Raw genomic sequence first — 23,553 nt, forward strand, 5'->3', positions numbered from 1 at the left:
CTCGGGGCTTGATCCCATGACCAGAAGAAATCAAGAGTTGGATGCTCAACCAACTGAGCCAGTCAGTTGTCCCAATTGCTGTAATTTTAAAACCCCAGCTACTTGATATTTTCAAGTGGGACACCCCAAATCCAAAGATATAAGTTAAAAAAATGGAAAAATATATATGAAAAATATCACATAGCTGTACTAATATTAGACAAAATAGATTTTAAGGCAGGAAAAAAAGACTCTAGGGCAAAAAGCATCAGAGAAGATTAAAGGGTAACCACATAATGGTAAAAGTTTGATCAATTGAGGGTATGTCACAAGTCCAAACTTGTTGCGCCTAACAACATAGCTTCAAAATATAAAGGCAAATGCAGTCAGAAAGTAAACCTCTTTATAGGGAGAAATCACATCTTCTTGCCACAGTGGAAGATTTTCACACATTGGCAGTACTCCACAGATTATGGAGACAAACAAGACAGTATAAATATAAATTTGAGCAATACAATTTACATAGTTGAAGTAATGGACAGATATGGAAGCCTGTCTACCCTCCAACCTATGAGAATGTGCATTCTTTTCAAATAGTCGGAAATCTAAAAACACATTTTATTAATATTTTTTTTTTAATTTTTTTTTAACGTTTATTTATTTTTGAGACAGAGAGAGACAGAGCATGAACGGGGGAGGGTCAGAGAGAGGGAGACACAGAATCTGAAACAGGCTCCAGGCTCTGAGCTGTCAGCACAGAGCCCGACGCGGGGCTCGAACTCACGGACCGCGAGATCATGACCTGAGCCGAAGTCGGCCGCTTAACCGACTGAGCCACCCAGGCGCCCCTAAAAACACATTTTAAAATGATCTATGGGTCAAAGATGAAATCGTCACGGAAATTAAAACAAGAACGAAAATGTTGAAAAACAAAATGTGGAGGATGCAAACAAAAAATATATTTAGAAAGAAATGGATAGTCTTTCATGCTTTTATTAGAACAGGGGCTCCTGGGTGGCTCAGCTGGTCGGGTGTCTGACTCTTGATTTTGGCTTGCGTTATGATCTTGTGTTGTGAGATTGAGCCCTGTGTCAGGCTCCATGCTGAGCAGGAAGCCTATTTAGGATTCTCTCTCCCTGCCCCTCCCCCACTCAGGCTTGCACACGTGTGCTCTGTCTCTCAAAAAGAAAAAAAGAAGAAACCATAACAACAGGCTGAATATCCAACAATAAAAAATAATTAGAAAAGGAAAAAGAAAGAATCCAAAGCTTTCTGGATTTTTGGATTCCTACTTTCTTTAAAGTAGATGGAGGGAAATAATAAAGATTAGAGAAAAAAATGAAATAGTAAAGAAAGATGCAACACATAGGATCAAGGAAGCTAGAAGCTCTTTATTTGAAAAAGCTAACAAAATTGACGAACACTTAGCCAGAGGGATGATGGAACAAGGACGGATGTAAATACAGAGAATATTAGAGGTGAGTATGACTTGTTTGTTTAAAACAAACAAGGAAAATCTTGAATCAGTACATGAAAGTCTTCCCTAAATGGAAATAGCAGGCCCACATGGTTTCGCTGGCAAATTCTAGCCCAATGATCCAGGAGGAGGAAATTCAGTCTTTTATACAGAAGAGAGAACAGGGAAAGAGAAAATAAAGACTAGAAAAGAAGAGGGGCAGGCAGGAAAATAACAAGACCATCTCATGATTATAGCTGCAAAAATCCTAAACAAAACAAGAGCAAACGGAATCTTAGGATGTACAAAAAAGATAACAATCACGACCCGATTTCATATATCCCAGAAATGCAAGGAGGGGGGGCTCCACATTGGAAAAAAAACAACAACTAATACAGTAAGTAGTTCCCCTCTTATCTGTGGTTTGTTTTCTGTGGTTTCAATTACCTGCCATCGAGCAAGGTCTGGAAGCAAGATGATCCTCCTTCTGACAGAAGGTCAGCAGTAGCCTAACACCACGTCATTGTGCCTACATCATTCACTTCCCTTCATCTCTTCACGTAGGCATTTTATCATCTCACATCATCACAAGAAGGGTGAGTGCAGTGTAATAAGATATTTTGAGAGAGAGAGGCCACATTCACACAACTTTTGTTATAGTATGTTAGTATAATTGATCTATTTGATTATTGTTATCTCTTACTGTGCCTGATTTATAAACTTCATTATAAGTATGTATGTATAGGAAAAAACATAGTATAGAGTTCAGTACCATCCGTGGTTTCAGGCATCCACTGGGGTTTTGGAGTATATACCCTGTAGATAAAGAGGGAGACTACTGTATAAATAATCACTTAACAGTTTAAAAGAGAAGAGAACCTAGGGTCAATCGATCCAGAAAAAGTAGTTGAGAGGGGCACCTGGGTGACTCAGTCGGTTAAGTGTCTGACTCTTAATTTCGGCTCAGGTCATGATCTCATGGTTTTGTGAGTTCAAGCCCCATGTCAGGCTCTGCACTGGCTCTGCAGAGCCTACTTGGGATTCTCTCTTTCCTCTCTGCCCCTCCCCAGCTCATGCTCTCTGTGTCTCTCTCAAAATAAATAAATAAACTTAAAAAACATTTTTTAAAAAAAGAAAGAGTAGTCAATAAAATACAACAACCATTCATGATAAGAACTCTCTGCCAAGTAGGACCAGGATACTGCCTTAAGCTGATAAGGGACATCTAAAAAAATGATCTTATAGTAAACACCATACTCTATTGTGACCTGTTAAAAGCATTCTGTTTAAAATCAGGACAAAAGAAGGATGCTGGGTAGCAACACTTCTATTTAGCATTTTACCAGAGGTCCTAGTTAGCACAATAAGCAAGAAAGAGAAATTCTTATTAGTCAGAATTAGCAGGGCTATTCTGCAGTAACTAATAATCCCAACATTTCAGAGTTTTAAAAACTAGGATCCGTCTGTCATGTCCATTTCCTATCAGTGAGGATTCTTTGTATGGATACCATAGAAATAAAAAGAATAAGGATTGGAGTGGTGCCTGGGTGACTCAGTTGGTTAAGCGTCCAACTTCAGCACAGGTCATGATCTCATGGTTCATGAGTTCAAGCCCCATGTCGGGCTCTGTGCTGACACTGCAGAGCCTGCTTGGGATTCTCTTTCTCCCTCTCTCTCTGCCCCTCCCCTGCTCATGCTCTCTGTCTCTCAAAAATAAATGATAAAAAAATATGCATAAAGTACTCAGAGGAAAAAAGTCTAACAAAATCTGTTTAATATTTTTATGGAGAAAGTTATAAAGCATTAGAAAGGTATTACAGAGGGGCGCCTGAGGGGCTCAGTAGTTTAAGCATCCGTCTTTGGCTCAGGTCATGACCTCATGGCTCATAGGTTTGAGTCCCGCGTCGAACTCTGTGCTGACAGCTCAGAGCCTGGAGCCTGCTTCAGATTCTGTGTCTCCCTTTCTCTGCCCCTTCCCCACTCATGCTCTGTCTCTCTCTCAAAAATAAATAAACATTAAAAAAAAAGAAAGGTATTACAGAGTAGATCTAAGTAAATGGAGGGACTCACCATTTGTATGGATTGGAGGACTTATTATCATGAAGATGATAATTCTTCCCAAACTGGTCCACATGTCATATATCTTAACAAAATCACAGTAGGATTTTTCATTGAATTTGACAAAGGATGTAAAAAGTCAAACAGAAAAACAGAAGGCAAGGGCACCTGGGTGGCTCCGTCGGTTAAGCACCCGACTCTTGATTTCAGCTCAGGTCATGATCTCTCAATTTGAATTCAAGCCCCCATGTCGGGCTCTGCTGACAGTGCAGAGTCTGCTTGGGATTCTCTCCCTCTCTCTCTGCCCCTCTCCCACTTGCATGTATGCACACACACACTCTCTCAAAATAAATAAATAAAACTTAAAAAAAGAAAAAAGAAAAACAAAGGGCCAAGAACAGCCAAGCCACCCCTAAAGAAGAACAGGAGAATTTACTTCACTAGACAGCGAGACTGATCATACAACTATAAAAATGAAGACTATGTAGGGGCGTCTGGGTGGCTCAGTCGGTTAAGCGTCCGACTTCGGGTCAGGTCATGATCTCGTGGTCCATGGGTTCGAGCCCCGCGTCAGGCTCTGTGCTGACAGCTCAGAGCCTGCAGCCTGTTTCAGCTTCTGTGTCTCCCTCTTTCTCTGACCCTCCCCTGTTCATGCTCTCTCTCTGTCTCAAAAATAAATAAATGTTAAAAAAAAATTAAAAAAAAATGAAGACTGTGTATATTGACACAGAGATAGAAAAATTGACCAGGGGAACAGAAGAGACAGTCCAGGAACGGATCTACACATGTGTGGAAACCTGACACATGATAGTGACAGAACTGTCTGGGCATATTGGTGGGCAAGGCAATCCATAAATTATGGTGTAGGAACAATTGCTATTTGTGTGGAAAACCATGAACATGGATCCCCACCTCAATCCATAGCCACAGAGTGGATTTCAAATCCAAGACTTAAATGTGAAGGGCAAAAGTTTTAAAACTTCTAGAGGAAAACATTGGAGATTATCTTCATGACCTGGGTAGGGAGTAGGGAAGGATTTCTTTACTACCTCCCCAAAACCTAACTGACAAAAAATAATCACCTACTACATATTTAAAAAAAACAAAAACAAAACAACTCATTAAAAAAAAAAAAGCTCTTGATAATCCTTAAGAAAAAGCCAAATCACCAAAAGGAAACTGGCATTTCATAGAAAACAAGAATGTCCAAAACACATGAAAAGATGTTCCACTTAATAGCTTGACATTTAAAAGTGTGACAATTTGAGGGGTGCCTGGGTGGCTCAGCCAGTTAAGCATCCGACTCTTGGTTTCTGCTCAGGTCATGATCTCACAACTTGTAGTTTTGAATCCCACATCGGGCTCTGTGCTGACAGCAGGGAGCCTGCTTGGGGTTCTCTGTGTCCCTCTCTCTCTGTTCCACCCCTGATTTCTCTTTCTGTCTCTGTCAAAAATAAATAAATAAGCATTAAAAAAAAAAAGGTGGGACAGTTTCACGTGTCAGTGAGGGTGTGAAGCAAGAATGCCTCCCTGCCGGTAGCGTGAATGGGCATCGCCTGGTAAGGCTGGCCATGGGCCCAGCCTGTGACACAGTGCTTTCTGTCCTAGGTATATTGTGGAGCCTAGGGCACAACTATTTTCATATTCATACAATGTCATTGTCTTTTCATTGTGTTGACATTTGCACTGATGTGTAAAAGAAAATCGTGTAAAATGGCTTCCTTCTTAGCCCGAAGCAAGGCAGAGTCACCAAGCCATAATCAGTGGTCATTGTGTTCCTCACTATCACATGTTCGAGGTCAAAGAAGTGAGTGTGACTTCAGAATGTCCTTGAGGAGGCAAACATTTCAATTTTATTAAATCTCCATCCTTGTGTACACATCTTTTGGGTATTTTTTTTTAATTAAAAAATTTATTTTTATCTTTTAAATTATTTTTGAGAGAGAGAGAGAGAGACAAAACATGAGTGGGGGAGGGGTGGAAAGAGAGGGAGACACAGGATCCAAAGCAGGTTCCAGGCTCCAAGCTGTCAGCACAGAGCCCAACACGGGGTTCAAACGCACACACTGTGAGATTATGACCTGAGCCGAAGTTGGATGCTTAATGACTGAGCCACCCAGGTGCCCCTCTTTTTGGTGTTTTAAGTGACTAAACACAAAACACTTCTGATGAATACAGAATTCAGGTCTTGAGGAAAAGCACTGGTGTGATTGGCTTGTGAGAAGAACTGGCCACTTTTCTCAGGAGACACCATTTTTACTCAAAAGAAGGACTGACCAACTATGGTTTTTCAGACTTCAGTATTTGGCTAATATTTTCTTGAAAATCAACAAGATGAGTCTGTCACTTCAAGGAAGCAATTGATAGTATTTGTTGCCAATGATAAAATTCAAGTTTTTAAGAGAAGGTTTGGAACTTGTAAAACATGTATCTGTCTCTGTGACCTTGACAGTTTTCCAATACTCAAGGGCTGTTTTGGAAGGATGAGATCAGTAGTGATATCAATGGATATGATTTTAAAATATTGTATGATGAGGGGTGTGTGGGTGGCTCTGTCCATTAAGTGTCTGACTTTGGCTCAGGTCATGATCAATGGTTCATGGGTTTGAGCCCCAGGTTGGGCTTTGAGCTGACAGCACAGTGCCGGTTGGGATTCTCTCTCTCTGCCCACCTCCCTCTCTCTAAATAAACTTTAAAGAAAAAAAAGGATTTAAAAAATATTGTATGATGAAAGGTACCAACATTTGGAAGATCTGCCTGATTCAGTCAACTCCTATTTTCCAAATGACCAACATATGATGTTATAAAATCATGCATGAGCAAAAGATACATTCCGGATGCAAGACGAATCAATAGATTTCAATATAATAGAGTGCAGAAAGTCCACGGATATATTTTCAGATTCCAAATTGCAATTAATCTTAAAAAACTACCACCTGCTAAGTTTTTAGCATAGTATCAAGGAAAAATATTCACAATTATCTGAAAAGGCTTAAAATACCATTCCCTTTTCCAACTACATATTTGTGGGAGGTTGGATTTTCAACCAAAATAATGTGGAGCGAATGTGTTAAGAGATTGAATGCAGAAGCAGATAAGAGAATACAGCTGTCTTTTAGTTACGTTGGTCATTATTGAGATTTGTAAAAATACTATAAAACAACGTCACTGTTCTCAATTTTTTTTTACTTTGGAAAATCTAGTTAAACTTATGTGAACCTATACTAGGTTGTTATTGCTAATTTGAATAAATAAATATCTCTAAAAGTTACCAGTTTTTTTTTAAGGTTTATTTATTTTGAGAGAGAGAGTGAGCATGAGCAGGGGAGGGGCAGAGAGAGAGGGAGAGAAAGAATCTCAAGCAGGCTCCACGTTGTCAGCGCAGAGCCCGATTAGGAGCTCTATCTCAGAAACCATGAAATCATGACCTGAGCTAAAATCAAGAACCATCCGCTTACCCGACTGAACCACCCAGGTGCCCCTAAAATTTACTGGTTTTAATGGCTAATATGATGAATATCGGTAGATATAATCTCCATAATCAAAAGTTCTTTGGGGTCCTTCATACTTTTTAAGAGTATAAAAAAGGCCGTAAGACCAAGTCATTTGAGAATTGATGCCCTAGAAAAATATGCCCTGATGTATATGAAAACTTGTAAGTGTTCGTAGCAGCAGGATCTATACTAGCAGGAGGCTGGAAAGACCACACACGTTCCTCTACCATAGAGTGGGTAAAGAGAGGTCACTGCAATCTTGACGTGGTTCACAATAAAAAAGTGATACTTGGATATGGCCAAAAACCCAAACCCAAACCCAAATGTAAAAAACAATCTGCTACGAGTGGCAAAGTCTCCTTCCTACTCCGCCCGCCCGCCCCCCGACACCCCTCTGGTTTTCCTAGAGATCGTCTACATGCATGTGCTGTGCAAGCAGACATGTATCATGAACCTTCCTTTTTGTTGTCACATGAATGGTCACATCCTCTTTGTCGCTCTCTTTGCTCTTGCTTTTTGTCTCTACAGAGGATCTGGGGGATTATTCTATACTTCCAGTTGTTCTTATTCTTTGTAAGGGTCGCACAGCATTCCATGTGTACCGTGGTGTAATCCAGCCCCCATAAGGTAGTACAATCCGTGATGTAATCCAGCCCCCATAAGGTACGGTACAATCCGTGATGTAATCCAGCCCCCATAAGGTAGTTCGCTTCCGGCCTTTGGCCATAATAGCCACAGTGTATCCCAAATATCTTAACGCATACATCTTTGTGTACATGGGTGTGTACATCTGTAGGATAAGTTATGAGGCATGGGAAGTTGAGGTCAAGGGTGTACATGTTAAGTGTTGGTGTGATTGCCAAGTGGCTCCCTAAAGCGATCATGCCAATTTCACCCCCTACCAGACGTATGTGAGGGTGTCCCTTTCCCTACACACCCACAACGTTTAATCTTTGCTTATCTGAGAGGTGAAAAGGCATTCATATTTAGTTGCTCTTCTTTTATTAGGTCAGAGGGCAGAAGACAACAGTGTTTCCAGTTCTGATTAGAATTGAACCCGGTTGATAAGCACCAAGCACCCTGCTGGTTGGGCTCTGAGGGAGGAGGGGCAAACCCGAGATCCGGTGTGCAGATGCTGTCTGTAGCGCACGTCCCAGGGGCCACTGCACCACTTAGAGGGGAGAGCACACGTTTACCTTTCTTGGGCAGTGGGCACTAGCACGCACTACCCCGGGTGGCCACTGGAGGGCACCAGTGCCCACCGAAACGCGCAGGGAGAGCATGGGGGTCTTGGAGAGCATCTGGTGCCCCTCCACTTTCCTTCTCACCCAGGGCCTTGGCTCTGCCCCTCCCCTCCACCCTCCCTGGGTAGGTGACCAGCTGGCTTCCCCAGGACTCAGGGACTGTCGGGGTTCGAGGCCCTTGGGCTGGGTGGCAAGCTGGAGGGACACAGGTGGAGTGGACACAGCCCCTCCAAGCCCATCTGCTCTACTCTGGGCTCCTCCGAAGCTCCTGCTGACACTCGTGACATTCCCCAGAGGGACCAGTGGGTGGGTGGGGGGGATGCTGCTGGGACAGCCGTCCAAGGGCCTTCTACCTTTGTGCTGGCCAAAGGATCCTTGTTCACAAAAGCCTGGACAAACTCCTCAGGCCCGATGTGTCGTAGGCGTTCCTGCACCAGAAGGGAGAGGAGGAGTCGGGAAAGGGGGGAAGGTATGGAGAGGGTGCGCACTGGGGGTCTGGCATGGTGCTCCTGTGGGCTCCCTCCCTCTCAGCCCATCCAAAAGGGTCTCTGGACACCTGTCCTTCTCACTAGGGCTCCACAACCCCTATACTGATTTGTCACGGAGCTCAAAACCAACCTGAAGGAGGCGCCCTGCCTTTCCCATGCCCAGGGGCTGCCATGGTTCATGGAGGGCAGGAAGCAATGTCCCCATAGGGGGTGTGATACCCAGGAAACTAGGCTCAAAACTGGGTAATTGAAATGACCAGCTCCCTCCAGGGGAGGCCTGGTAGCTAAGAGCATGGGGTCTGGGTCAGAATTAAATCCCGGCTCTGTCCCTTCTACTGTGTGACTTCTGGCAAGTCACTTAACATCTCTGGACCTTGGTTTCCTCATTTGTGCAAAGAGGAGAATAACAGTGCCTACCGGGCAGGGTGGTGGGAAGACAAAATACAACAGCGCACCTCACATGTTGAGTCTAATGCCAGAAAGCAGTAAGGGGGCCATAAATGGTGGAGGTTTAAAAGAGAAGAAACCTATCCCCCAACCTCCCCCTCTCTCTCTGGGGCAGGCCCCTTACCCTCTGCATCTATAGGGAATCCACCATGCTGGAGGCTAGGCTGGGGTATCCCCTTCACAAGCAGGAAGGCCTATATGGACTCCTCTGGGAAGCTAGGGTGGGTACAGTGTGTCTGTGAGTCCTGGCTGGGGAAACTTAGGCCCTGGTAGGGAAGACACTAGTTGGTGGAAGATCACACAGCAGGTGGTAGCAGAGCCAGTATTTGAACCCGGGTCCTCTGCCCCAGGCCCAGACTCTCAGGCAGGCCGAGCGTATCCAGCCCTCCTGCTGGAGTGGCGAGACTGTTCCAGAGCTAGGGAATCCTGGAGACACTGGCCGGCCCTGCTGTGACAGGCTCCAAGCCCTGGGTTATGCTGACACAATGTGGGGCGGTGGAGGGGGGGAGGGTGAGGAAGGGGGTTGGGATCAGGGACAGCTGGTTCTCAGCTGTTCCTGGCTCTGGGTCCCGGTAGAGGATGGCACAGGCCTGCTCACCAGCTCCACGTGGGTCAGCTGCTGGGCCAGAGTGTAGGGGTCACTGCAGACGCCGAGGAGCTCCCTGTGGATGGAGGCTGGTGGCTTGGTCCTGTAGGAGATGGGCTTGTCGGCCCCCAGCAGGCCTTCCGGGCCCTGGCCCTGAGCTGCCAGCTTCTGGTGCAGAGCCTGCAGGAGTTGATGCATCGTCTTCCGGTATGCCTGGAGAGGAGGTGGAAAGAGAGGGGCTCGTGCCCGAACACCCATCTCCCCATGTCCAGCGTCTGGGGCTCCAGGCTGGCAGAGACAAGCTGTTGCTTGATGTGCCTGCGCCCGTCCCCTCCTGTGGAAGCCGGAAGATCACACATCGGGGAGGGTGACCGTGGTCCAGGGCCACCCCGCCTCTTTGGGCTGGGGTGTGCACTGCCAGCGGGACAGAGGCAGGGAGAGAGGAGGGAGATGCCGCAGGTGCTGGCCTTTTGCTGGGCTTTAATGGGGGCCCCTCCACTGGGGGCCCTCCTCTTTCCTGACCCAGAGTGGCCTTCCTGACTAGCCATGCTGTCCTATCTCTGCCCCGACAGTACTTCTCCAGGTCGCTGCGTGTGACTTCTCTATGGGGCCACTGCGGGAGGTGATCGGGGTTGTTTACTGACCCACCAGAATGACAGCTCGGCAGGCTCAGGGAAGCCCGTGTTGCCACCTCTATGCTGTCAGGGCTAGGCCTGGCTCTGGGCACACGGTGGGCCTTTAATAACTACTGACTGTACTGACAAAAGTGTCTCACCATTCAGCTCAGACAGATGCCTTCTTGCTTTGGGCTGCCCTGGATTGGGGAAGAAAGGCCATGGCCCCACCCTGGAGGGGCATCCATCCTCCCCTCCCACATCCACAGGGAGATTGATTTTTCCCCCCCATCAGAGACCCCTATTTCCAAGGAAGGCACCATCAGACTGGCTGTGTTTACTAAGCCTGACATCCACTGTTCCCAAGGGTTTTCTCAGTAATCCACAGAAGGAGCCCCTGAACTTGTCAGCAAATGGCCCCCCAGAGGTTGATTCAACCCCCACAGGCCGAGGAGCCTGGGTGGGAGTGTCTGAGGCCTGGCCTCCTGGCCATGATGAGCCATCAGGCAGGGTGCCCAGAGGGCCTAGAGGGCTGGGAGAATAATGGGTGGTCAGTCATCAGTACTTCAGGTAATTTCATAATTTTTTTGATGTTTATTTTTGAGAGAGAAAGAGAGCGAGAGAGAGTGAGCACGGGCAGGGGAGGAGCAGAGAGAGAGGGAGACATAGAATTTGAAGCAGGCTGTCTGCACTGATGGCAGAGAGTTTGATGTGGGGCTCTAACTCATGAACCGTGAGATCATGACCTGAGCCAAATTTGGACCCTTAACTGACTGAGCCACCCAGGTGCCCCTAGTGCTGCCAGGTTATTTCAGACAGAAGAAGTGTGCTTTCTTCATGCTGCTTTGAATCACACAAATCCAGCAGCATTTTGCAGGTGGGGAGTCTGGCAAGCTGGGCCGAGTGTGCACGGGGAGGCCTCAACACTGAATCTGCCAGGGCTCCAGGTGGGGCGGTTGAGGTCCAGCATTGTTGTGGTGCCCAGAGCTCTGGGAGACCAAGATGGCATCCGCTTGGTGCTCATGGAAGTGCTTCTCTGTCAAGCGGTCATGGGCAGAGCCCTCAGGACATGGGAACCAGGATGGGAGGTTGTCAACCCTAACTGAACCCGAACGCTAAGCCTTGCTTCCAGAGTCATGGTGGGCAGACCCACTGGTTAGCTGGATAGTATGTGGATAAACTGAGGTTGCCTGCAGACTAGCTGTGTCAGGTCCAAAAGTGTGGTCAGCACGCTGCCTATCAGATCTTTATTTGTGTGCTGGGAAAATGGCGAGTTGGGTCCATCCTGTGAGCCCCGATACCTGCACTGGCCCCCTATCTCTGTCCTCACTCAGACTCAGATTTAAGCAGTCACACTGTCATCATGTTCCCTCCTTCCCCACTCACCCCTCCACCACCCCACCCCACTAGTCACCCACTCCTGTCAGCCTTCGGACTGGCCCTTGCTGCCTCCCTGGACCTCCTGTCAGGAGAGCCCAGGGCCCTTTCTCAGGCGGCATCTGCCTTGGCCTCATTGTCTCAGCCTCCAGTTCCTCCTGCCTCAGGCTGTCAGCAGGCTTGTCTGCATCATCCTTCGGGGTATGTGGGGGGAGTGGTCCTCCCTATCTCCGTCTGGTCCTCCCCTTCCCCTCAGTCATACGCTGTCTAGAGTGTCACTTAGTGTTTGTGTGTGGACAACATCCAACTTCTCTGATCTCCAGATCAGATCACGGCTCAGGGGTCACCTTGACCCAATGCATGTAAGTGGAAGTCACCCTCACCTTGTCCAGAGCTGCCCCCTCTGACTGCAACCCTGTCTCAGTGACTGGAGCACTGCCGTCAGGCACGCAGGCCTGGAGCCATCCTCAAGCCACCCTCTCCCTCACATCCCTCCCGGTTATCACCAACCCTCTTGATTTTGCTTTCTGACATTTCCATGCTCTGTCTCTGTGGTCCTTAGAGACCTCAGAGGGCCCCCCGCATCCATGCTGGCCTCTCTAGACTCCACTCTGCAGCCAGAGCCGTCTGTCGAAAATGCACATCTGACCCCTGCCTCTCCCTTCTTTAAAATACCTCCATGCCTTTGCAAAGACAGAAACCCCGCAGGACTGGGGGGTCCTGAAATCAGGCTCTGTTCACGCTCGATGGCCTCCACACAGCCCCTGCCTGCCTTCTCAGTGCTCCAGACACATGCAGCTCCTTCGTCCCTTGACCCCTTCCCTGCCCCCGGCAGGGCCTGTGCAGCATTCTCTCTCTTGGCATGCTCTTATCCTTGGGACCTCAGAGCACCAGGCTTCCTTCAAACCCTCGGCCAAGCCTCAATCAGGGGATTGAGTATCTCCTCTCTCTGGACTATCAGCTCCATGAAGATAATACCGTGTCACTCTTTGCTCATCCCCAGCATGAAGGACACGGGGACTCACACACGTGCTGATTGGATTAATGTGGCCTTCACCTGCTTCTCATTGGTTGGCCTCTCCAATGTAGATGTCGGAGCCCTCCTGAAGTCAAGGATGCAGCGTATCCTTTCTAGTTTGCTAGAACCACGTGCCTACCCTATTTTAAAAATACACACATAGGGGCGCCTGGGTGGCTTTGTTAGTTATGCGTCTGACTTCTGCTCAGGTCATGATCTTGCGGTTCATGAGTTCAAGCCCTGCGCTGGGCTCTGTGCTGACGGCTCAGAGCCCGGAGCCTGCTTCAGATTCTATGTTTCCTTCTCTCTCTCTGCTGCTCCACTGCTTGCACTCTGTCTCTCTCTGTCTCTCAAAAATGAATAAGTGTTAAAAAATTTTTGAAAACATGCAGGTAATTTAGCAAGACTTGTTTGTACTGAACCAATATTCACTCCAAATGGTTATCATTTTCCTGTTAGCTCAGTCCTTTAGAATTTATCTGGTGGTGTTAGCCTCAAGCTTACTGTTGGTTCTTTCCCGAATCTTCTGCACCCCCTCGGAATATGGGGATGGTATTTACCCTTCATTTCCTCGCTGATTCCTACACCCTTGTGGATAGAGGCTGAGAGATCCCCTAGGTGCATCCGAGCAGGCTGAGAGAGACCTAGCACTGACAATGTTGAGGTCGTCCTTGTCCCCGTCAGGAATCCACATTTCGGAACACGTGGCTTTCCTGCATTCCATCCATTTCCACAGAGCCACCTGCTGTGTGCACAGAGCTGGGTTTCAAGTGCAGAGGTTGTCCAAGAGTGAAGGCTGTGTTTCTCCAAGGTGCCTCTTGGACTTTCATGGTTAGAACTCATCTCTGGCTGGACAGCCCTGGGCCTCTGTTCTTCGGAGTTCTTGCAAATCCCACCTGAGCCAGCCCAGGGTGCCTTGCAACGGGCTTGGCCCACCTTGCATGGGCAGGAGCTTGGCACCTGCTGCCAGTTTGTTCTCCATGTCAGCTTTTTGCTACCTGTGCCCTTGGGTGCGGGTGAGGTTCCAGGGGCAGTGGGTCAGCCCAGCAGACAGTTGTGTGAATGGCAAAGCAAGGTCAGTCCCCCGGAGAGCCCATGGTATCAGCTTCCTGTGTGGTTGGCCCCATGGGTGAGGCCAGGGCACCAAGATCCTCCTGTCCTGTCTCCCTTACTGGGGCTATGACTTTGGGGCCTTCCCTGGCTTCTCCTTCAGCCTCAGCACTGGCCTCCTTGAGCCAAAACTGCTGAGTCCAACCCACTGGAAGCCCCTCTAAGGCAGGGTCCTCTCCCTAGCGCAGGGTGGCCCTGAGCAGGTTCAATGCAAGGGCCAGGTGCTGGGAAGACTTCCATGTTCAGTCATGGAGAAAAGCCTTTTCAGCTCCTCTCTGGCCTTTTGTTCCCAGATAATGAGAGGCAGTGGGCAGTACAGGGAGGGACATGAGGTTTCAGGAGAGGAGGCAGCTCATAAGAGAGAAGTGTCACCTTTCACAGTCCACTAGTGGGAAAGCTTCCTTGGTCCTGGCCCTGTGCTGTTTCCTCTTCTTCCCTGAGCTCCATTGTTATGTCACAGTCCTTACCATGCTCCCTCATTATAGAAAGAAGTTTAAGGCTCGGAGAGGTTAAGTAACTTGTCCAAAGACACATAGCTCTGAAAACACTCGTGCTCATTTCATGGATTTATGCATGGCATTTTATATCATTTGATCGTATTCCTATGTGAGAAATCTTTTATAGGATGGTGCTGAAATATTTTTGGAGCCAAAGATATAATGTTTATAATTTGTTTAAAAATAATTTGGATGGACGGCACCTGGGTGGCTCAGTTCGTTAAGCATCCGACTTCAGTTGGGGTCATGATGTCACGGTTCATGAATTCGAGTCCCACATCGGGATCTCTGCTGTCGACCCTGCTTCGGATCCTCTGTCCCCCCCTCTCTCTGCCCCTCCCCTGCTTGTGCTCTCTTTCTCAAAAATAATAAACATTAAAAAAATAATTTGGAGGGAGGGGGAAGTGTGTGAAGGGATAGAAGAAACTATTTGGCAAAATGTTGATCATTGTTGAACCTAGGTGATAAATACACAGGTGTTTACAGTTACTATTCTCTGTGTTTGTGTATGCTTGAAATGTTCCACAATAGCAACTCCATAAAAGTTAAAAATAAGCCCCATATGCCTGAATTTTGGAAATAATTTGTTCCCCATCACAGCTCACATTTACCAAGTGCCAAAATAAGAACACAAGTGACTTCAGGGATTCTTTGCTGCAAAGTTGTGTAGTGGGAACAGTATTTTTGCTGATGAACAAACTGAAGCTCAGAGAGGTGAAGTAACTTGTCCGAGGTCACACAGATGTGGTTTCTGAGCCTGGATCTATGTGGGCTCACATGGTATGGTCCAGACCTCATGCTCTGAGAGTTCTACTGGTCCTGCCTTATCAGTCTGGTCACCAGCTCCTTTCTGAGCTCAGCCTTTGCCCCTGCTGGGGGGCAGGGAGCAACCCATAGCCCCATCCAGGCGAGGGGAGGTTGCACATAGAGGACATCTGCTTTGGAGGGGCTGCTCCTGTGTAAGGGCAACTTGGGGATCTCAAAGACACATGGAAGCACCCTGGCCTGGGCCTGGGCGGGTGGGGAGGGGGCCACAAAACCTCGTTCCAGCCCATACTGCTCAGCACACCTAACTGGATCCCAAGCCAGGGAATGAGAACATCTGCAATGAATTATTTCTGCTCCAAACACCTCCACCTGGTGGATGACTGCTCTTGACAGTCATTCCTAGGCCTCAGTTATTCTCATCCACGGGTGGTTAGAAAAGATTTCCCAGCACAGCCCTGGTGGCAGGCCTGGCAGTTTCTCAGGGGGCTGGCACTTGGGCCCTGTTTCCCTAGGGAACCAGTCCAGGACTTACACCCATCCCCACCACTGTAGCCAGAATGGCGGGGTCTGCCTTTGAAGTGGCTTCACCAATGGCAGAGGCAGGCCTGACAAGGGTGGATAGTTCCACCGATGATTTAGATCTCATTCTACTGAAGGCCTCCTGGGGAGAGGGAGCTCTCATCCCCCTGCATACCCTCCACTCCATCCATCCATCCATCTCTTCTCCCCTCATCTGCTATTGCCCATTTCCCTTTTTATATAGTCCCCTACCAACAGATCCATTAATTCACTCATCTATCTTTCCTCTGTCCTTCCTAATGTTTGCCACTCATCCACCTACCCATCCATCCATCCATCCATCCATCCATTTATCCATCCACTCCTACATCCCTCCATACACTCACCCACTCACCCTCCCACCCATACATTCATCCATCTACCCACCTAACCCAAACTTCCACCCACCTAACCATCCACACACCCACCCAGCCATCCTTCCAGTCATCCATCCATCCATCCATCCATCCTCCCATCTACCCATCCATCCTTACTCACTCATCCATTCACCCAACCATACATCCTTATTCATCCATCCACCTATCCATCTATCCACCCATCCATTATTCACCCACCCATTCATCCATCCATCCATCCAATTCATCCACCCATCCATTATTCAGCTATCCATCCATCCATCTATCCATATTCATCCATCCATCCACTCACCCACACCCACATAGACCCATCCACCTACCCACACACCAAACTTCCCATCCATCCATCTATCCATCCCCCCATCTACCCATCAACCTTTCCACATCTGCTCACACCAAAAGTCCATCTGTCTATCAGAATACCCAAACATCTATCTTCCCCCTCCACCCATTCACCAAAGTAGCCAACTATCTATCCAGCCAGTCAGCCAGCATCTCCCTCCCTGCTTCTGCCCACCCTCCTGATTCATCCAATCATTGAGCTTTCTCTGACCCTATTTCCTGCTGCAACCTAAGCCAAGTGTCAGGATCCCCAGATGGCTTAGGGGAGGCAGAGGAGGAGGAGAAGGAGGAGGAGGAGAGGGAGGAAGAAGAGATGACTTATCTCACTGAGCCCTCAGAATGGCTAAGTCATTTGTCTGCTCTGTGAAGTGACCCACAGGCAAGGCCTCCCTCTCTGAGCCTCAGTTAGGTCGTGGACCTTATGGCTTCTTATTGCCCAGCCTGATTTAGTTTTCCTTTGTTTCACAAGCACCTGGTTCTGCCATGTCCAGACCCACTTTGAGGCACATGACTAGCTACCAGCTTGCCACATGCAGTCTCCTCCCAGGGCAAGTGACGTGCATTCTCCCCAATGTTCTCTCCTAGGTAAAGCAACATCAGTGCTGGCCACGGAATCATCCTGGAGATTCTGATAAACCTGCCCCTTCTAAATGTACCAGGAGATCTCCATCCCCTTCGCCGGGCCCTTCTCTGTACTCTGCTTAGAGGTGGGGACTTTTGCCCTCCTTTTACCTTTAAGTGTCTTCCCCAGAGTAATGCGGCTGGGAGAACAGGGCAGGGTGTGGGTTGCGGAGGCACCTGATGCCCAGTACACTGGCTGCCTTCCAAGCCACTAGAGCATTTACCCTGGGATGAGGTTTTGGCCACACGGGGGCGCTCTCTCCTCCTCTGCCACTACCAGGGCCCTCCAGGTCAGCCTAATGGATCACTGACCAAGGGCCTGATCCCAAGAGCCTATGAGAGGGTCCTTCCTCGCCTGCCATCTGATGCCATGTATGAGTACAGGCCAGGAGCGAGGTCAAGAGACGCCTGGAACCAGAGGCGTGGTTTCCCTGCCAGCTCTGTAGGGCCTGATTTCCTGATGGGGCAGAAAGGGGCTGATTTTAGAGGAGCTACAGTGTACAGATGGGAAGATGAGGGTCCTGAGGTTGGCCCAAGGAACGGGCTCAGGTCCCGGATGTAGGGGTGCAGACGGGGTTGTAGGACTCGCGCTAGGCCTGCCCACCTCGTCACAGGGGGCGATGCGGCCCATCACGTCCTTCAGGTGCCCGATGGTCGACTCCTCCTGGAAGTCCCGCGGGAATGTCTCCGTCCATTCGGCCAACAACTGGAGGAGTTTTGGGCCAAACTTCCGGACCCGGGCCTGCAAGGCAAGCCAAGGAGCGTCTGCGCCAGGTGAAGGGTGCCTGGAGGCGGGGCCACATCAGCCGCTGCATCAGCCCCTCACCGCGCATCCTCTGCTGGGGTCTGGACCACCGAGGCAGCAGCGCTGGTGGCCAAGGGAGGTGTGCCTCGTGCCTTCTCTGTGTCAGGTGACAGGGATGCGACATGGGGATGGGGCTGACCACCGTGGGACAGGGACAGACACACCTTTGAGTCAGGGTCCTCTCTTATTTTTGCCTGCCGGGCATATGGTCTCCCTTCCTCTGGTGATAACATCTCAGTTTGCTTTGGGGGTTTCCCCTCTCACTCATTCCCAGTCCTTGGGGTTCAGTGGCAGCTTACCTAGCTTCAGGCCTCGTGGCATGGGACCGGCTCAGTGCTGGCCAATCAGAACACAGTACACACCCATCATGCACAGTGATTGGCTCACACATGGACACTGCATTTAAGCTAAGCCAATGAGATAGAGACTTTTATTGGGAACTATTTAGAACGCGGCATGCTCTTTCCACCCAAATTGGTAAGAGTAGATGGTGAGCCTAGGGCAGCAGAGGCCATCTGCCACTGTGCAGAGAAAGGGTGAGGCTGGCACAGAGGAAAACAGGGCGGAGGGTGGGAGGGAGAAAGACCACGTTTCAATGTGGGTCATTTGAGCCCCTGGAGCCAGAGGCACTTGAGACTTTGCAGTTACATGAGCCAGTAAATCCCTTTGTCTTAGGCCAGTTGCAAGTGGGTTTCTATCACTGTAGTAGCAGAGCCTGATCGACACACCTATAAATAATCATAGCCCGCGGGATCTGGCCAGGGACGGATGTGGGGAACCACAAGAAGGCTAGGCCATCAGTGGACCCCACAGAGGAGAGAAGGTTGGAACAGAGTGTGCGGAGGGCAGGAAGCCCAGTAGAGGCTGCAGAACCATCCCACGTGGCAAGGGTCCTACTGACGGGGCTCTGGGGGCCCGGGTCTGGACTTGGTGTAAGCCCAAGGGCTCCCATAGGGCATTGGAAAACAGTACCTGGTTAAAGGTTGCGACTTTGTCCCCTCTGTCTCTGGTCCTCTGATAAGTCAGAAACCCCTGTGGGCTTCTCCTCCGGAGAATGGGGACTCACTGCCACTCCAAGATGCAGATGTGTGAGGACACGTCAGGGGAGCGCCTGCGTACTCAGAGGGCCCCTGCCCTGCCCCTCACCTTGTCCAGCACCGGCTGGTCCAGCTGCTGCTGCTCAATGCACAGGTGGCAGACCCGGGCCAGGAGCTCCCGGGGCTCGATGAAGAGGCGGGAGCTCAGAAGGAAGGTGAAGATGTAGGCTTTCTGGGGGGACAAAGAGAGAGGCAGCATGTGCTCCCCAAGTCATGGCAGGGATGTGCCCTCAGGCCCCAGCCCAGCCCCAGCCCTACTGTCTCCCCATGCCTGGTGGAAGAAAGCCCACTCTTAGGCCCCTCCTCCCCACTGAGTGGGCCACCCACCTCGGGGTAGTAGTCAGTTGTGGGCACCAGGTGCTGGATGAGGGTGTCCAGGGAAGCTGAGGAGGGAGCTCCGTCCAGGAGGGGCTGCCCGGCCTGCTCGCCATCCGTGGGCTCCGTGGGGGGTGGGCCAAGGCTGCCTGGGGTGACCATGTCGGAGGCGCTCAGTGTCCGGGGCATGCCTGCCTGCAATAACAAGGAGAAGTTGAGGCACGCCTGAGCTGGGGCCTGCTGGTCCTCTGGGCTCCTGGCTGCACGGCTCTGCCTCCTACAGGCACTTTGGTGTCCACCCAAGTCCAGTGATCACTTCCTGGGAGGCCTTCCAGGGATCCTTAGCCCCGCAGCACAGCACTCCTCAGGAACCAACCACCCTCTACTCTTGGTCCAAGCCATTTAGGGACTAAACCCTTCCACTCCTACCCCAAAGCAACGAAGGTTGCTTTTGATAAGACTTGGACAATTAGCATATTGCCCCTGCCCCTGGCCACAAAGACGATTAGTTCAGGGATGGGTCTGATCCAAACTGGAGAGCTCATGTGCAATCCCAGAACTTCTGTGGTACTCAGAAGTCTCTTCCCCCTGGAGTCCCTGAACAGGCAAGAATGGCACCATTTGGGCCATCTTGGCCCCACAAGGAGCCAGGGAGGTGGGCACATTCCTGAGTTCCTTGGGTGGGGCCTTGCGTCCTGCTGTGCTTGAAGCTGCTGTGTGGACTCCTCCATTGCGTGAGCCTGTTTAACGTGCGGTTCTCTCAGGTGGCCCTGTGTAGCCTGGCGCTCCAGACTCTGTGTGATTCAGACCCACTGACCCATCCAGCTGTTTCCTCCACAGAAATGCTCTCCCGCCATGTGCACTCGCTTATCCCTGTGCACCTGGCTAAAATGCTTCCTCGTCCGTGAAGCCTTCCCTTCTTCCCTACAGTGACCCCCGCCAAGGCTGGGCCTCACTTCAGGTGGGCAGCACCAGATTCTCCTTGTCAGCGCTGCTGGGTGCTTGCGATGTGGCTGGTGGTGTCTGGTGCAGAGAAAGGCCACCTGTGGCCTGTTTGTATAGTGACTTCACCCGAACCTCATCCAGGTGGGTCTCAGCGCACGTGCTCTGAGCTAGCACTAGTCAAGGGCTGGCCTGTAGCAGGTGCCCATCCGTGTGTGTAATGTGGACCTGGGTTTCCTCCTCCAGGTTCTTCCGCATATCCCTGTAGGCCAGTCTTCCTGAACTAAGCCTTCAGGGCACTTATGTCTGTGAGTCCTGGCCAAGCCTGTGACTGTTTAACCATCCCCCATGCTGGGCATTGAAGTCACCCCACAGTCGTCTAATTTTTTTTTTTAATGTTTATTATTTTAATGTTATGTTTTTTAAAATGTTTTTTAATGTTTATCTCTCTGTTAGAGAGATAGCCAGAGCAGGAGCGGGGGGAGGGGCAGACAGCCAGGAGGGAAACCAAATCTGAAGCAGGCTCCAGGCTCTGAGCTGTCAGCACAGAGCCCAATGTGGGGCTCGAACTCACGAACTGTTAGGTCATGACCTGAGCCGAAGTTGGACACTCAACCAACTGAGCCACCCAGCTGCCCCTCTTTTTTAATGTTTATTCATTTATTTTGAGAGAGAGAATGAGAGAGAGAGAGAGAGAGAGCAAGCAGGGGAGGGGCAGAGAGACAGGGAGAGAGAATCCTAAGCAGACTCTGAGCTGTAAGTGCAGAGCCCAACCTGGGGCTCGATCTCCTGAACTATGAGATCATGACCTGAACTGAAATCAAGAGTCAGACACTTAACCGACTGAGTCATCCAGTCGCCGTCACCCCCACATTCTTAACCAGGGAGTCCTGCAGGGTTCCTGTAGGGACCTTCCAGGAAACAGAGTCTCCCCATCACCCTGCTCACTCTGCCTGTGCATTTCCCATGGCAGACTGGAACCCAGGCCCATTTCTGTCTTTCCTGACCCCTTGGGTGACCTGGCTCTGAAAGTAGAGACAGGGGTGTGCAGAGTCAGAGCTGAGGTTGAGGGTTGGAGGGAGCCCTGAGGAGGGCTGTCCTGAGGGTGTACGGGGACTGGGTCACAGCACACACCCCACGGGTGGGGGTGGGGGGTTGGCAGTGTGGGAACCAGCGTGGATGTCTGCCGGCACAGTCCTGGCCCTGAGCACAGCGGCAACTTTATTTTCACCTCCCTGGCAAAGCTGTAAGTGTTCAATTTTCAGCTGATGCAACTGTGAAATGTCACAAAACCACCTCTTGCCAACCTGTGGGGGAGGCCGCAGGTGTGCATGTGGGCACACGGGAGGCTGCTGAGCTCACTGGGGGGGTGGCTGTCAGCTCTGGGATGAGCGCCAGCTCTGCCCCACACCCAGGGCCTGGTGTCTGAGCCTAATTCCATAAGACAGAACTCATGCCAGGCCGGCAAAGCGTGGTCTCTCCTGCTGGATACCTGGCACCTTCTCTCTCCAGGGATCCCAGTCCAATTTTCTCAAAGATGAACCACTATCTTGGGTGGAGGTGATTCTAGAAACCTCTCTGCAGGGCAGGGTGGGAGAAGCCCTTCTGGGGAGGCCAGGATGCCACTACTTCAAGAGGTGAGCTGGGAAGCCCCCAGATCACCTCCAGGCCTGAACTGCCACTGGGGGCTGGATGCGGGATGCTGGGCACGTGGGAAGGTGGGTGGGCTCAGACTCAGCTCTGCTTTGGAGCAACAGGCTCACACTGGAGGCTGGAGCGGAGCTGGAGGCCAGAACCATCATGGTCCACAGGGATGCCCAAAGAGTGGACAGGCTGCTGGCATCACCCCTCCGACCTCCAGCTACCCACTGTGACCTCGGCTGGGCCCAGGCCTGGGGCTCAGTGGATGGGTTTGTGTTCCTGCTGCTGCAGTCTCTGGCTCCCTCTGCACCATTCTAGGTGCCGTGGACTCAGTGGGATCTCTCAGAAATGGCGGTGGGAAGTAGACCACGAGCAGACCAATGTGTGCAGAGAGAGTGTCCCACGGAGGCATGTGCTCTGCAGGGTGTGCCCAGGTGAGGGGAGAGGGGAATGGTGGTGCCCCACCAATCTTTCTGCCCCTTCCTGCAGGTGTGCTGGGGAGCACAGGGCTGTGGGGGCCCTGGGGGCACAAGCCAGCCTCCTCCTTCCTCCAGCAGGGGCTCCAGAGAAGGAGCCCAGAGAAGGGCTGGGGGCAGGTGGTGCTGTCTGTGCTGAGGACTGAGGGCAGGAGGCAGTCTGTCTGGAGACTTGCCAGGCCAAGGGGATTAGCGTGTGCAAAAGCTTAGGCAAGCTGGGGGTCAACATGCTGTGGTCATGGGAGTGTGTGCTTGGGTGGCAGGAGCCAGGCTGTGGTTCCTGGAGAGATAGGGGTTGAGTGACCTAGTAGGGGATCAGAGAAAGTACTGGGTGCTGGGGGCATCCCACGCCCATGTGCAAAAACACAGCCATGTGAAGACAGAGCCCCCCCACCCAACGCCCCAGTTCCATAAGCAACTGCTTGTAGGAGACCTTCTTTATGCAAGGATGAAGAAATTATATATATATATATATATATATATATGGCACCTTTTCTGTCTTTATTAGAATATTGTACGCATTCTCCTGTGCTCTTTTTACTAACAATGTATTTTGAAGATCTTTCCTTGGCAGCATAGAGGGTGTTTGTTCTTTTTTTTTTTTTTTTTTAACCACCTCATGGTTTTCCATGCTTTAGATGTCTAGGGATAATTTTTTTTTAAGTTTATTTATTTATCATGAGAGAGAGAGAAAGAATGCATGAGCACAAGGGAGGGGAGAATCCCAAACAGGCAGAGCCAGACATAGAGCTTGAATCCAAAACCATGAGATCCTGACCTGAGCTGAAATCAAGAGTTGGATGTTTAATTGACTGTGCCACCCAGGCTCCCCCAGGGATAATTTTTAAAAGCCAATGTTGGGGCGCCTGGGTGGCTCAGTCGGTTAAGCGTCCAACTTCGGCTCAGGTCGTGATCTCATGGTCCGTGAGTTCAAGCCCCGCGTCAGGCTCTGTGCTGACAGCTCAGAGCCTGGAGCCTGTTTCAGATTCTGTGTCTCCCTCTCTCTCTGACCCTCCCCCATTCATGCTCTGTCTCTCTCTGTCTCAAAAATAAATAAATGTTAAAAAAAAATTTAAAAAAAGAAAAATAAAATAAAAGCCAATGTTGCAGGGCACCTGGGCGGCGCAGTCAGTTAAGCGTCTGACTTTTGCTTAGGTCATGATCTCACTGTTTGTGAGTTCGAGCCCTGCATCGGGCTCTGCACTGACAGTGTGGAGCCTGCTTGGGATTCTCTCTCTCTCCC

At 50.0% G+C, this 23,553-nt stretch overlaps 1 protein-coding gene across 1 annotated transcript in view; it reads right to left on the reverse strand.

The window, feature by feature from the left end:
- Positions 1–23,553, reverse strand: part of RASGEF1C (RasGEF domain family member 1C) — an 88,682-nt gene that overhangs the window by 19,520 nt on the left and 45,609 nt on the right. The window contains exons 2-6 of the mRNA XM_019469697.2: positions 19,264–19,446; positions 18,986–19,108; positions 17,639–17,776; positions 9,765–9,965; positions 8,585–8,659 (exon numbers count right to left, since the gene is read on the reverse strand). Of these exons, the coding sequence (XP_019325242.2) occupies positions 8,585–8,659; positions 9,765–9,965; positions 17,639–17,776; positions 18,986–19,108; positions 19,264–19,440 (714 nt within the window). The 5' untranslated portion in view covers positions 19,441–19,446. The remainder of the gene's footprint in view (positions 1–8,584; positions 8,660–9,764; positions 9,966–17,638; positions 17,777–18,985; positions 19,109–19,263; positions 19,447–23,553) is intronic.

Source organism: Panthera pardus, unplaced genomic scaffold, assembly GCF_024362965.1.
Source record: "Panthera pardus isolate Hobbes unplaced genomic scaffold, ASM2436296v1 HiC_scaffold_2, whole genome shotgun sequence".
Classification (NCBI taxonomy): Eukaryota; Metazoa; Chordata; class Mammalia; order Carnivora; family Felidae; genus Panthera; species Panthera pardus.